This window comes from Lissotriton helveticus, chromosome 1_1 (assembly GCF_964261635.1).
Source record: "Lissotriton helveticus chromosome 1_1, aLisHel1.1, whole genome shotgun sequence".
NCBI classification, from domain to species: domain Eukaryota; kingdom Metazoa; phylum Chordata; class Amphibia; order Caudata; family Salamandridae; genus Lissotriton; species Lissotriton helveticus.
In genome coordinates this window covers 1998605792-1998621154 of record NC_136057.1, presented here as the reverse complement: position 1 = coordinate 1998621154, position 15363 = coordinate 1998605792, and the positions used below count along the sequence as shown (strand labels likewise).

Genomic DNA, 15363 nt, shown 5'->3' with positions numbered 1-15363 from the left:
GGGGGAGCAATTAGGTATTTAAATAATGACTTGACACCCTTTATGACTGTGACTACGGGGGCATGTCCCTACTCTTTTTATGCAGCATGGTGGTTTCCAAGCAATAGGGAACCTTTATTGATGCAAAGAACTGAGGGTGAGTAACCCCACTGCATGTTTTAAGTCATATGTTGTGCGTCATGAAACAATAGGGAAAGGATGCGAGACAATAAAAAAAACATTAATAGTATTCCCAGATCCGTTTTTCCAGCCCTTATGAAAGCCTCGCACACCTAGTGGCCGTTAAGGCTGAAACATGTAGAAACTTGAGAAAGAGTATAGGGCCATTAAGCCACAGACACACCACATGTTTTTGCTCATACCATGGATGCCCATTATTAAAGGGATACCTTAATTCCAGTAGACCCCAGCTAAAAAACAATAGGATAGGTACTCCCTGAAACATGGTTGAGCCCATCCTAGTTTATAGCAACCAGGATGAGACCCGATGATGAAGCATTCTACTACTATGAGAATGTGTGAGGGTATTTTATAAAAACCTAAATAGGTTTTCAGTCGGTTAACTGCCATTATTTCTTCCTCAATTCCAATGAATAACTTTATTAAATATAGGTTGCACAATACCTTGTTGTGATAAGAGGTACTCTAGCATACAGGATGTGGGTCCCCACTGTAGCTTGAGTACCCATCGGCAGCACTATCTGATCTTTTAGACAGAGATCTCTATGGGAAATCTCAGGGGGCAGGGGATCAGTAAGTAATTCTCTCCATGTGGAAATGTGGGATCTAGTTGATTGGTTTTCCCTGAAGAGCCCTCTAGATCTGCTGTCAGCCTTGCACACAGCCCAATCAGGCTAGATGGATAAGATGCATTAGAAGCCACAATAAGCACAGGAAGGCCAGAAAGAAGAGTTCAGCACAAGGCTGACCTTACAGTTCTGTCACATACAAGCATGAATGGTAAATTGGTCAGAGGACTGGGATTAGCAAAACTGGAATGCATGGATGGGATGTGGATGGAAGCGGAGCACTCAATAGAAACATAACCAGAAGAGGCAAAGAGCAACATCTGTATAGAGGGAAATGAAGAAATAGGTACATGTGTAACACCCTGTACTAACTGTCAAATTGGGAGAATAGCATAGTGTGCTAAGAATCAAATCTGCCACAATGAAACCACAAGCGCTGAACGAGCTCCTGTGCAAACAACTGAGAGGAACACATCACACAGCGTCAAGTACACATGGACCTCTTATGATCTCAATTGAAAGGATACCTAATCTAGCAACTTAAAACAGAAGATTAAGGACAACATAAACCTAAACTAACACAAATTTCGTACTGGAGAATTCAAACTCTTCTAAGACCTACTTATTTGCATAGACACCATTTTTTATTAAACAGCTGACATTTGAAATGTCATTGCTCTAAAATAAATGTCGGTACAAAAGGGGGTGGTGATGGACGGAGCATCTGAACCAATCAAACACTCACACCCAGTCAACAGATCTGGGTTTAATCCATCACCGTTCTTTAGCCCACTCTGCCACCCCAGTTCAGACATGGCCATATGCAAATCAGTCTGACCCTCTGCCTCATGGGAACAGTTCAGCCCGAACTGCCAAGCCATGTCTTCCCTGATGGATTAAACCCAGATGTGTTGACTGGGCGTGAGTGTTTGATTGGTTCAGATGCTCCGTCCATCACCACCCCCTTTTGTACCGCTTTGGTCGCCATAAGTTGGCAGGGTATGCTCAGACGTGAATCCCTTGCTCACTTTGCCACTGGATTCAAGCAAGCCTGGCTGATGACGGCTGAAATGCCAGAACCCAATCCTAGGATGCTTTTTTCCGGTCCAAGGAAGACATGGCTTGGCAGTTGGAGCTGGACTGTTCCCATGAGGCACAGGGTCAGGCTGATTTGCATATGGCCATGTCTGAACTGGGGTGGCATAGTGGGCTAAAGAACAGTGATGGATTAAACCCAGATCTGTTGACTGGGTGTGAGTATTTGATTGGTTCAGATGCTCCGTCCATCACCACCCCTTTTTGTACTGCTAAAATAAATGTCAGTAAAGAAAATGTCAGTTATTTTCTTTTTGGTTTGGGGAATGCAGAAAATGGTGTCTTTGTTTATTAGTCTGCAAACTATCTTTACTTCAACACCTGTAACAAAGCAACATGGGTAGTTTGTGATCTCCATGTTGGTTTACCAATGAAGACATCCTGATTCTCAGCATGGCTGCAAATTCTAGTTTTTTTGTCGCGTCTGCAGCAGCTCATGCACGCTCACTTGCAGATGTATTGTTTACAAAAGGGACTTGGAGCCCATCTATTGCTTACCATTTGTTGGATTCAGTGTCATTCTTCTTTGCTGTCTCCTATTTGGCCAGTGCATGTCTAGAATCACTTTTGTTCCTTTCGATTGAGCCAGGTCCAAGCACAGATTGATTTAACTTAATAAATGCCCATCCACTGCTCATGACGTGACTGAGGTACTGTTGCTTTTAATCCCTCCCCCCTGTGTGTAGCGCTTCTTTCCCCTCCCACCCATCACATCGCCATGTTGCTGGGAGTGTCAGCAACTATTATGCACTGGGGTCCAGGGACTCGAGGGGCCCAGTGCACCCCATTGTAGCTGTCTTCTACTACTTTACAGGGGTGCATGAAGAGTCTGGTCCTTGTTGGCATTACTGTCCAGAAGTCCCAGCTACGTCACTGCCCAGGACATCATGAGACCTACAACACAATTTTACGCACAAATAGCTTGACCACCGACTGTCTCTGCCCTTCCAGGTCCTTTGGAAACCTGTTAGAAATCTCCCAACTGTATCCCGAGCCCACTATGCTTGCCAGGTCAGTAGAAATCAGCTGCACCACTTTAGTTTGCTAATAACTCAATTGCAGGGGAGTTGCACCCCTTGTCCTGGTCTATGCCGACCCAAACAAGCACTCTCACTCAAGGCTAAATTCTATAAGAGGTGGGCTTTACCTTAACACTCTAGTGGAGAAAAGCTTTGGAATTCAAAAGGTGTGAGACCGTGTATATTTTTGGCCGACATCAGCGCCTCCCAGTCTGGCAGGGCCTGAATGGGGACGATGTTCGACAGCTGGATATCGAGCCCCACTTCCTGCTACCGATGACAACTCCTGCCTTCAGATGTCATTTTGGATGTTTAAAACTAACCAGACGTAGTCCGTGCAGGCAACAGCGGTGGGGCCGGTTGGGCGGGTATTTTGAGGGGCGAGGTAAAATGTATTTACTTATTTAATTTTCCATCGGCATCGCCCTTGAAATACACCCCCCACCCCCACCTAGCTCCACTGCCCCACCGCTGTTACCTGCATGGACTGCAGCTGGAACTAACTGTGTAAAGAGCACCTGGCTGTGAAGAGAGGGGCTAAGACAGCGCTCCGGGTTGCGTACGCTGGAGGATATTTTACTTCTGGTCGAAGCACTTTTGCAGGTATCTCTTCACTCACTTCATATTCTCTAAAATTAAAAATAAAACACTTAAAATGTTAAATACCATGAATACAAGTGATGCACACATTTAACCCCATTGCTGCTGCCGTCGGCCGCTGAACGTTCGGAGCACTACCTGGCTGGTGCTGCGAACGTTCAACAGCCGACGCAGCCCCCCCCACTCTTCAGAACACCCGCACTGCGCAGAAATAACGGCCGCAGTTAAGGCGTTAAGTAAACCAGATGCACACTTGTATACACAGCAAAAAACACCACACCAGGGGTAGCAAGCGTTATATAAACGCAATTACAATACAATACATACACAACACACACAATTCATCACACACACACACTCAACACATCACACACACACACAAAATGAGCTGGGGTCAGCAGCTGAAAGGATTTTTTGAGCCCCAGGCAGAACTACAGTTTTGTTGCTGGAGAGCTACCTTTTCCCTAGCATCTGATCAAAACCTTTTGTTGCCAGTTGGCATCATTTTGTGGCCATTTGTGGGGGAGCCTTCGAGTAGTTGCTTAAACTACACGCCCCGGAATATCGTATTTATAAGAGCGGTGATTGATGAAGAAAATAAATACCACAATAAACGTGACCCTCAAAGAGTTGTAGCAAGTGGGTCACGGCCAGTGTACAGTAGGTGACGGAAGAAGATATGCATCAGCTTTAGTATGTAGAGAAAGCAGGAAAGAGTGGGTTTTCCTGTCATGTTGCATGTATTCATGCAGAAGCACAGTAAACAGAAGTTTAAAACAACACCTACTATGCCTCTCCCCCAAGAAGTTGTAGGCTGTGACAGCCATAGCACGGAGGAACCCTCAAGTTGTAATGTTTGGCGCTGCAATGCAATTATCGCCCACTCCAACAGTCACTTCGAACAGTGCCGTACATGCCAAAGCATCATTGAGGAACACAATATACAGGATTTTAAAATACCTCAAAATTATTCTTGTATTCCACAACAAATCCAAGCACTGTAACACTGGATTTGTGTTCTGTCTCTCCTTTTCAGCTATTCCACGTGACTTTATTGCACACGTACACTAGTGCACCACTGGCTGGTGGCAGCTGTATGAATAGAACACGGGTGTCACCAACTAGTCGATTGTGAGATACCAGTAGCTATGAGACATCTTCAAAGTAACTCACAGCCTTGAGTTTATTTTTCTTTTAACGTTAAGGGAAGGCTGTGCTTACTTTATATTATTGTCATCAGGCTGCAGATAGCAGGGCCTGATAACGAGCAGTGCTCAGTCAGGTTTATTGGCCAGGCTGGTTCACAGAGATGAAGAACTAAATCAATGAAGTATTTAACTCCTAAAAAAAGTCCTTGTCTACTCAATTTTGGATCCTAAGAACAAAATGATGTTTCTTAATGATTTTAAATGGGAGCAAATTTAAATGAAAAGTTACCTTAATGATTAACTCTTCATTTTAATTTTGTGCCAGTTCAAAGTGTTGCATTTACAAGCATCAGACCTTTTTGTCCCAGTGACCAGTAGACACTGTGCCATATTGCCAACTCAAATATAATAATTTTTTTCAAATGGGAGAAATTTAAAGTGAATAAAACTTGTTCTACAAAAGATTACGTTTTAATGTCTTTCTCCACTTTTGATTAAGCCAAATCAAATCAAATCAAATCAGGTGTTTGTTCAGCGCGACTACTCACCTGTAAGGGTCTCAAGGCGCTAGGGGTTTGGGGGGGGGGGGGTTCCCAGGTTCCAGTCCATCAAGGAGGGGGTTTGTCGAAGAGCCAGGTTTTGAGGTTTCTTGCGAAGATGGGGAGCGATGTTATCTGTCTGAGGTGGAGCGGAAGGTCGTCCCAGGCTCTGGCCGCGAGAAGGAGCGGCCTCCCGATCTGGTCTTTCTGGCGTGGGGGACCACGGCGTAGGAGAGCTGGGCTGATCGTAGGGTCCTTTGGGGTACGTGGAATTTGACTCGACTGTTCAGGTATGCTGGTCCGGTGTCGTGGAGGGCCTTGTGAGCGTGGGTTAGCATCTTGAAGGTGGTTCTAGCTTTGATGGGGAGCCAGTGGAGTGTGAACAGTTGCTGGGAGATGTGGCAGTGTCTTGGCAGGTTGAGGACCAGTCTTGAGGTGGCGTTTTGGATGTTCTGTAGCTTGCGGGTGAGGTTTTTGTTTATTCTGGCATAGAGTGCATTGCCGTAGTCGAGCCTACTGGTGACCAGGGCGTGAGTGACAGTCTTTCTGTGATCGAGGGGAATCCATATGAAGGTCTTAAGTAGGAGGCGGAGGATGTGGAAGCAGGAGGACGAGATGGAGTTGATCTGGCGGTCCATTTTGAGCTAGGAGTCCAGGATGATTCCCAGGTTGCGTGCGTGGTCCGTGAGGGTGGGCGGGCTTCCGAGGGCGGGGGGCCACCAGGTGTCGTTCCAGGCTTCTGGGATTGGGCCCATGATGAGTACTTCTTAATGTTTTATGAAGTATGTTTATTCACTTAAAACTCCTCCCATTTAACCATATCTATTTTTCTGTTATAAATGTGGTGAATGGCTATGTTACAACGCATGCGTTTAGAACGCATGCTATTACAACGCAGTGATTACAACTACCGGGTTGCTACATCGCAGACCATTACAACGCAAGTAATTACAATGACTTGGTGTAGGGGGGGCACAGGATGTTGGAATAGTATAATTTACTATTCCTACTCCAGTTTGTGCAACAATAGGGAAGATGTTGGTTTTTAAATCCAACACCTTCTACCACCTACAGCAAGTCAACGTAATGGCTTGCTTTGTAATGGCATGCAATGTCGTTGTAATGATCGCATTGTAATGGCATGCGATGTGTAAACATCATTGTTAATGATGTTTAACAAATGTGGTACCATGTCTACAGGCCACTGGGACCAAGATGCTTGGTGTTTCTAAATGTGACACTTGGTAATGGTAGAAAATTTTAATGATGAGGTTTATGGAATCCACATAAACAAGGTTAACTGTTCAGTTTAATTTTCTCGATACAGCGCCATATTTATAAGCGAATAATACAGCCATTATTTTAAGTTGGCGGAATTTAACTGCCGAAAAATGTTCAATTTTTCCACACTTTCAATTCCTCCCATTTGTGCTATACATGTTACGGTGCCACATATGGCAAAACGAAAGGTTATGTCCCGTGCCACAATTGCATACTCTCAGTCACCTGTACACATACATCCCATTCATACGCACATGTTAATACACCACTGACACACATGGCTGCCCTGTCATAATGCCCCTAGTAAAAGTATTTTATTCAAAACATAGCATCTGGCACTATGGACATTAGGCTAAAACCAATTAAGCTGGGTGTGGGAGAGGCTGATAACAATGCATGAGTTTAGCCTTAAGTAGCTAGTGATGATTTTCAGTGATCAGAAGTGGCTCCCACTACAGATGTAGAAACACACACGGCCACATATAGAGGCAAACCCACCAACAGCTATAAAAAGATTGAGACAGGATACAAAACACACACACACACACCGTTTTTGCGTTTCTAAACTAATCACTTCTTATGCATTTTTCCATACATTTCAGTCCTGAGATACACAACACTGGATAATTTCATATGCAGTGCCACAGATTCACTAAAAACCTCTGCAACCGGAGGCGTGGCTAGCAACCGGCGGAGATGGTCGCTCACTAAAGCGGCTCCCGACCCCCGCCTGCTCATCCGCCTAATTCCATCCGTTTTCTAGACCTGGGACCCCCTAAATATCGGGGGGGGGCCCCGTTGCGGACCTCAGTGCCTGCCCTGGTGCTGACTTTGCCCTGGCTCCTGGAGAAAACGTCCGGTGAGGCGGAGGTCCCGCTGCTGCTAAGATGGCGCCTACATCGGAGCTCCGGCTCCGTCACCGATTGTCCCTGCTGGTAGTGACCTGTCCGGAACCGGGATAGCGGAGCAGACCCTGCATTGCTCACCCGGAGCCCAGCTGGCAACCTCCCTGGCTGTCGTTACCTTCTTGACTGGCTGGCTTCCCGAGCTGCGCTGCCCTGAGGGGACGGGCTACGGCCGCTGTACTGCCGGAGTGCCGCCTACGCAACACCCCGGCTTCTGGGCCTGCGGCTCTTGGTGCTCCATAACTCTCTCCCTGCTCGCCTCTCCACTTGGCTGCGGCTCTCCACTCTGCCGCGACCCTGTTACTATCTGCCGTGTGGATTGACGGCGGAGCCAGGTCTGCACCGCATTATTTAGCCTGCATCCAGCCACCGGGCCCCGGACCTAAGCAACTTGGTCTCGCCGCGGCCCGCTCCAGTTGGCTACGGAGGCCCGAGCATCACAGTCCCGGCCCCCTCTTCATCCTGTGAGGCCAGCCTGCACTGCACCAGCGCTAAAGCTCCGGGCCGCGCTAGCGCTATTAACAGCGCCCACGTGACGTCCTGCACGGAGCCTCACATCCTAAGCGGCCTTTACCGATATACTTCCACCGTGAGCCCGGACTGCGGCCTGGCTCTCCTGGACACCCCGAGGGCTCCCCACTGCTCTTGCTGACACCGGACCAGCCCTTCTGCCAACGATCCTACCTAGTGCGTAGAGATCCTCCAACATCGCTACCGCGTGGTGAGTCCTTGCGCCCGATTTGACCTCCCAGGCTATCCTCGCTCCAAAGCGACGCTCCTGCGCCCCACCGGGACTTCTCACACGCTCCGCCCTCCGCCACCTGCTGTTCCCGGTACGCCACCCTGCCTTCTAAATTTGACCTACTCCAGCGAATGTTTGCGCTCCTCACTGTTGTGAAGGCCTAAACGCTGCGGCCCCCTGACCGGCTGTGCACGTGAAGAGGAGCTACACGGACACTGTATTTACAGGCTACGCTGGTGCTGTGGGAGCGCCCACGTACTGTCCTACACAGACTGTTACACGTGGAGGGGCTTTGGCTGGTTTCACTCTGCCTGCAGCCCGATGGCGGCCTGGCCCTCCTGAGGACTCTGGGGAGCTCTCGCTGCACTTGCCGACCCGGATCCGCCCTTCTGTTGCCGTGCCACCTGCAGACGTGGAGAATTGGAGCCGTTCCTACCCTGTGGAGATCTCTGACGCCTGCCTGGACCCCACTGTCGCCTTTTGTACCACAGTAACACCCCTGGGCCCGAGTGTCGCCGCCACTGGTGAGTGCTTTCCTGCTTGCCGCTCCCTGGAGACCGCCCGGCCTGCAGAGTCTGGCCTGTCGAGCTGAGTGTGTGCTGCCTACTTCTACGCTCTCGGACACTTCTATTGCTGCTTTCTGCCTCCCTCTGTACCTTGCACGCCGTTCCTCTTACGCCTCTGATCCTCATGGCGTCGAACAAGGGAACCAGACCCCTCAACCAGAGGCAGCTTAACAAGAACTCCTGGGGCACTAAGGGTGGCGATAAATCCGAGGCTTCCCCAGAGACCTTGAGCCTTACATCCCCCTCGCCAGGAGCAAAGGCTCTACCCTAGAGGACGTTATGCAGGCTATAGCTGGCGTCAGATCCTCCCTGGAGACGCGAATTGATTCAGTCAATATAGAGGTAACGCTGCTGCGGGCTTACCTGAGGAAAATAGACTCCAAGGTCAAGGATGTCGAAGTTAAGACTGCGGCTTGATGACACTTCTACCCTCCAGCAACAGGTGGTACAACTCCAGAAACAACAGAAACAGATGGGCGAAACAGCTCTCAAACTACTTTTCCATTGAACGGGCACACAGGGTCCCGGGGGGCAGACCCAAGCCGGGGGCACCCGCCCGACCCATCATCGCGAGGGTCTTCAACTTCCGTGATCGCGACGCCATCCTCCAAGCGGCCCGGGCGGGACCGCCCCTTCTCCTGTAAAATGCCCGCATAACGCTGTTCCCGGACTTCACCATGAAGGTCCAAGCCAGGCGCCGCAGCTTCCTGGAAGTCAAGAAAGCTTTACGTGATAAACATATTAAATACTCCATGCTTTTTCCAGCAAAATTGCGGGTGGAACATGAGGGCAGGGTGTGGTACTTCCTGTCGCCAGAGGAGGTGTGGGACTGGATAGAGGGCTGGCGCCGCACAGGGGCTTCTCCGAAACACCTCGACACCCATGATGACCAGGACACTCACACACATGCTGAACAGATGCCAGGTAGCCAAGAACTCTTCACTGGTCTCAACGGTGATGGGGACTGATGTTCCTCTGCCAGGACGAGTTTATCGTGTATGGACCTAGACTACTATGCAGCGGACCTGCTACTTTCATAGAAACTCACTTGCTGGAGATGCTCTGAGTGGCGGAGCTCCACACCCTGTTTGCTTTTGATTCCTGACGAGCCAGTCGGAGCCGCTCTGACTGCGTACCAGATACTCTTTCTGTTATGTGAAAATGGCACTGGGAACTGTTTGCCATTTACTTCTACTCGTAATTAATGGTCACTTCACTGCTAATATCAGGCGGGGGGGGGCCACCGGCTCACCAAGTACCCCTACCATGGTTGGGAGGGCGACAGGCACTCTGCCTAGTTGGGGTATGGATAGTTTTAAGTCCGCGGGCAGGGAAGCCGGGAGGGGGGATGGATGGGGAGGTGGGAAGGTTCGGGGTTCTCATGTTGTTGTTGCATTATCATTGCTTTTCTTTGTTTTTCCCTTTTTACTTTCCTGCGGAGTCCTCCTTTGTCGCATTGGTCTTATCTCTCGGCCCACTATGGATCCCACGCTGACCGGCTATGCACCCCAAACGTTGCCTGGTTCCCCGATGCCTTGTTGGCCTCTTTTTCCACAGCGTTGCTCCGACTTGCCGCCCTGGTGCTTCCGCCAGACTTACTCCTTTTGGCTGAGCCCCTTAGTCCACAGCTATGCTGCATCCCCACTCTAGAACCCTCACAATCCTGTCCTGGAACGTTAACGGGTTGGGGCATAAAATTAACAGAAGCGTGGTCCTCCAGTATCTTCGACGCCACTCCCCCGACATGGTCTTACTGCAGGACACGCATTTGGTGGGTAACACCTGTAAGGCTCTTCAACGGGGGGTATACATTATTAGTTCATGCGGGCTTCACTACTAGATCCCGCGGTACTGGGATCCTAATTAAGAAATCCTTAGCACTCACTTACTCCACGACGTGGGCTGACCCCTGGGCCGCATTGCACTTGTCGAGGCTACTTGGGAGGGCCGCCCGCTGAATCTGATCTCCGTCTATATTCCACCAACGCTTGTACAAGACTCCCTTAGGGAGCTGGGCGCACGCATGTTGGGTCCTCCAGGTAGAATCTGACCTCGTCCATCTCGAAACGGCACATAACACCGCCCCCACTGACGACACCGCTGCCCGTCTCCGTACTCAACAACTGGCATACCAAGCACTGACTCAGGAGAAGGCACGGGCCCGTCTGCTCCACTCGCGCCATCGGGTCTATGAATTCGGAGAGACTGCGGGTAAAATGCTTGCGTGGTTAGAGCACCGAGACCAAGGCTCTAGATGGGTTTCCTCCATCCTTAGACCAGACGGAGTTGCGGTTGTAGACCCGCAAGATATTGCAGAAGCCTTTGCTGACCACTTAGAGAGTGTTTATACCGCGGGTCCCTGCTATACGCCTGAAGAGTCTAGACAACTCCTGGCGGAGATGCGTCTTCCTGTCATATCTGATGTTGATAGGGCGACCCTTGATGCTGACATTACGGTGGAGGAACTCACTACAGCCCTATTTGAAATGAAATGAAATGAAAATGAAATGAAATTTAATTTATAAAGCGCATGGCTGCCCAAGAGCGTCCCAGCGCTAAGAGCGTCCCAGCGCTAAGAGCGTCCCAGCGCTATTTGCCGTCAATTCGGGCAAAGCTATGGGCCCAGATAGAGTCCCTGTTGAATTCCTCAAGGGAATGGCCGGAGAAATTACCCCTCATCTATTAAATATGTGTATACGAAGTCGAGAGGACGGTATGCTCCCACTAGCCCAGCGATTGGCTTCTATTGCTGTAATCCTCAAGCCGACCAAACCACCCACCAGCTGCGGCTCCTATTGGCCGATCTCCCTGATCAGCGCGGAGGCGAAGATCTTGGCCAAGCTGTTGGCTAATCGTCTACTTCTCGTGCTTCCCTCCCTCATACATGACGACCAGTCCGGTTTTCTCCCAGGTCGCAATACAGCGCTAAATCTGCGCAGGGTCAACAACGTCATTAGTCGTCAATCCATTATCCAGCAAGATGCGGCCATTTTATCCCTTGACGCTACGATGGCGTTTGACTCGATCGAATGGCCCTACCTCTTCGAGGTCCTGGCCCATTTTGGCTTTGGGCCCCAATTTATTAGTTGGGTACGCCTCCTGTATACAGATCTTTTTGCCCAGGTTAGAGTTAACGACCACACTTCGCGCCAATTTCGCCTCCACAGAGGCACCAGACATGGCTGCCCCCTATCCCCGTTGCTCTTCGCCCTTACCCTCGAACCCCTAGCCCACTGGGTCCGTACTGACGTCTCTATCAGAGGTCTCCAGTGGAACGACGAAGTTACGGATAAAATCCCCCTATATGCCGACGATATCCTGATTTATGTATCCTCTCCCCGGTCTTCCATCAATAGCTTATTCCATGTCCTTACTAACTTTGGGAAGTACTCGGGCTATTCGATCAATTGGACTAAATCTACACTATATATGTTGCATGGTCCCCCTCCCCGACTGCCCCGAGGATTCTCCATTGCGATGGCCGTGGACGGCTTTCAATATCTCGGCATTTATATTACGCCCGACTCGAAGGTTTTTCATGATCGTAATTTACTGGGCCCCCTCCGCCGGCTACGCTGCGACGTTGCCCATTGGCGATTCCTCCCGCTATCCCTCCCGGGTAGGGCGGCTCTGTTCAAAATGCTAGCTCTCCCGCACTTTCTATATGCCCTACAGAACTGCCCCTTCTTGATCCCGGACTCTTACTTTCGTATGGCGGAAAGTGAACTTCGTCTTCTGTTGTGGGATGGTAGAGCTGCTCGAATTGCTCTGTCTAAGCTTTTTCAAGGCTGGTACGATGGAGGCATTGCTCTGCCCAACCTCCGCCTCTACTACTGGGCGTCACAGTTAATAGCTGTTAATCACTGGATGCATGGCTCGCCCCTCAACCCGGCCTTCCTTCTTGATAGAATCCAAACTGGTCGGGAGGGTTATCTTGGGCCCTATACAGCAAACCCGCTAAAAACAGATACATCGGCCCCATGGCACACACGGTTCTACTGTGGCACAGAGCCAACAAGAGTCTGGGATGGGCGGACACGCTCTCTAGAGCTACCCCTTTGTGGTCGTCGCAACGCCTGGGCTCCCTCTGCTTTTCCCAGGGATTCGACAAATGGGACATGATGGGGATTTCAGAGGTGGGAGACCTTGTTCAAAAGGGTTCTATCCTGTCCTTTAGTGCTCTCCAGACAAAATACTCCCTAGCATCCACTGAATTCTTTCGATATTTACAAATTTCACATGCTATCCGGACCGTCTTTCCAGACCTCTCCTCAATCCCTCCTGTTTCCCCCCTAGAGGACAAATTACTGTCTGAGCCGCTACCGGAGAAGGGAATCTCCAACACCTACCGTAAATTATGTTTACGGTAGGTGCTACGGACCAAATGGGAAGTAGACCTGGGCCCCTTAGACGAGGAAGATTGGCGTTTAGCCCTCATGTCCCCTAGACAATCAGCTATCTGCCATAGATTCCGCCTGATTCAGTTAAAGATATTACATAGGACCTATATGCCCGCTCTTAATCTGGCGAAAATTGGACGGCGCCCCGACCCTATGTGCCTCCGAGGCTGTAATTTACCTGGCACCTTTTTTCACATACTGTGGGATTGCCCGAGGGTGCAACAGTTTTGGGGCCGTGTCCTCCAGAAAATGAGCGATTCTTTGGGTAAGCCGCTGTTACTGTTGCCAAAGCCATGTGTTATAGATATCTGGGGTGCCAACGACCTTAATGTTCAGGAACTACAATGGGCAGCTCTGGGATTTCTATTGGCTAAACGCTCCATTGCAATGAAATGGGGCTCCCGAGACATACCGCTGGCGGTGGGATGGGTGGCTGAAATGGACAGATGCATGATTGCAGAGAAGACGGTATACAAGGTACGGGGTTGCCCTGGGGTGTGGGACAAGAAGTGGGGCCACTGGAATGCGTACAGGGGTGAACTGTGTGACTCTCCAACTGCTGAACTGGCTATGTCACGTGCTGGACCTGTGGGACGACTCCTGCGTTAATTAAAGAGACGTCCGCATTGTAATATTAACTCCTATTTGATACACCCATTGTGACTATTGTTTGACTCTGCTTTTTCCATGTTTAGGTTCTTATATAAAAAAACACCAAACAGTTTATTTTATTGTCCTATGATCGTATTCTTGGTTTTAGCATTGCACCATGACCTATGATCGCCGCCGAGCCTCCGGGATGTCGGCACACTGGCTGTTTACGATTCTATTTTCAAGACTACTGCACGCTGCCGCCCCCAGGGTTGTAGGCAATAACCAGCTGTGTATGCTACACCTTTCGCAATAAAAACTGTTTTATTAAAAAAAAAAACCTTTGCAACCATTCTCATCCCAACATGACACTACTTTTTATCTGCTTTGGTGAACTTATGAAAATAACACAATATTTCCTGCCAGGGGCAGTGCATGCTCACCTGGAAGCAAATGAAGAAACATACCTGTTGCTTCAAGTGCTTTGAAGCTGAATCTCCATTCTTCGGGTCATTCAGAGCCTCTTGTAGCGCCTGGTGTGACAGCAATCTCTCCTCAAGTATAACATCCAATCCTATTTCAAAAGTACACACACATCCATTTAAAATATTTCCCATACTACGAACTGAATGAGAAGTACATCAATAACAAAACAGAAGCAGAACAAACCCCATTATCCAGATTTGTAGTTATTGTTTTAAAAATACCAGGGCATAACTGTCATAAAACAGGACTCGCATTCAAATACTGTGGTGTGTATACGTTAGATGAATCCTAGTCTCAAACTCCTATTATTATATAGGCCTGAGGGCTTCAAGACCTGCACAATTGTACAGTTTGGACTTATTGTGCCAAGCGATAGGCCCCTTATGTTGGGACGGTTTCCCAGAACTTGTTATTACGTTTCCCCATCCCTCATCCTTTCCTAATGCCTTTGCGGGGGTGGACAGCTGGAATACTAATGGACATGTGGGAGGTGCTTGTACGGGCAGGGGTGGTCCCAGTTGTGCACCACGAATACACGAAATATTGCCATACGTGACTGGGTTGCAGAGATGACGAAACTCCCTAACACAGACATAACATTCATTACACTGAACGTGAGAGGGTTACATACTGCAAGTAAACGCTATGCAGTATATGCCTATCTGAAACGACAACAAGCAAACATAGCCCTCCTGCAAGAGACCCACTGGACTACTACAGAGGTCGGACACTTACAGAGAAAATGGAGGGGCATTGTCTGCGCTACTGGGTACTCCGCGTTTGCCAGAGGGACATTAATTTGTGTCAGGTCAGGTATCCCATTTAAAGAACAGCTCAGGGTGGTGGATAAGGAAGGACGATTTGTACTGCTGGAAGGCCTATTGGATGGGCAATCAGTACTGATAGGCAGTATCTACGCTCCTAACACAGAACAGCATGTGTATTGGAACACCCTCACGAAAACACTGGCACACCATGCCGACACCCCCTGAATATTAGGTGGAGATTACAACTGCGTCATCAACACGGCCATGGACCGCTGCCCCCCCCCCCGGCACACTCACCATTATATAAACAGACGGAACTATTTAACTTATGGGTGAACCAATGGGCACTGGTAGACACATGGAGGGCGCAACACCCCACCACAAAACTATACTCATTCCATTCTATCCCTCATGATCTAAGGGTACGCCTGGATAGATTTCTCTGCTCCACATCCCTGCACACGAAGGTACAACA

The 15363-nt window shown here is 49.3% G+C and overlaps 1 protein-coding gene across 1 annotated transcript in view; it reads right to left on the bottom strand.

Annotated features, from left to right (window-relative positions):
- The window catches only part of TRMT13 (tRNA methyltransferase 13), a 182668-nt gene that overhangs the window by 113154 nt on the left and 54151 nt on the right, over positions 1-15363 (bottom strand). The window contains exon 6 of the mRNA XM_078644453.1: positions 14103-14209. Coding sequence (XP_078500579.1) covers positions 14103-14209 — 107 coding nt within the window. The remainder of the gene's footprint in view (positions 1-14102; positions 14210-15363) is intronic.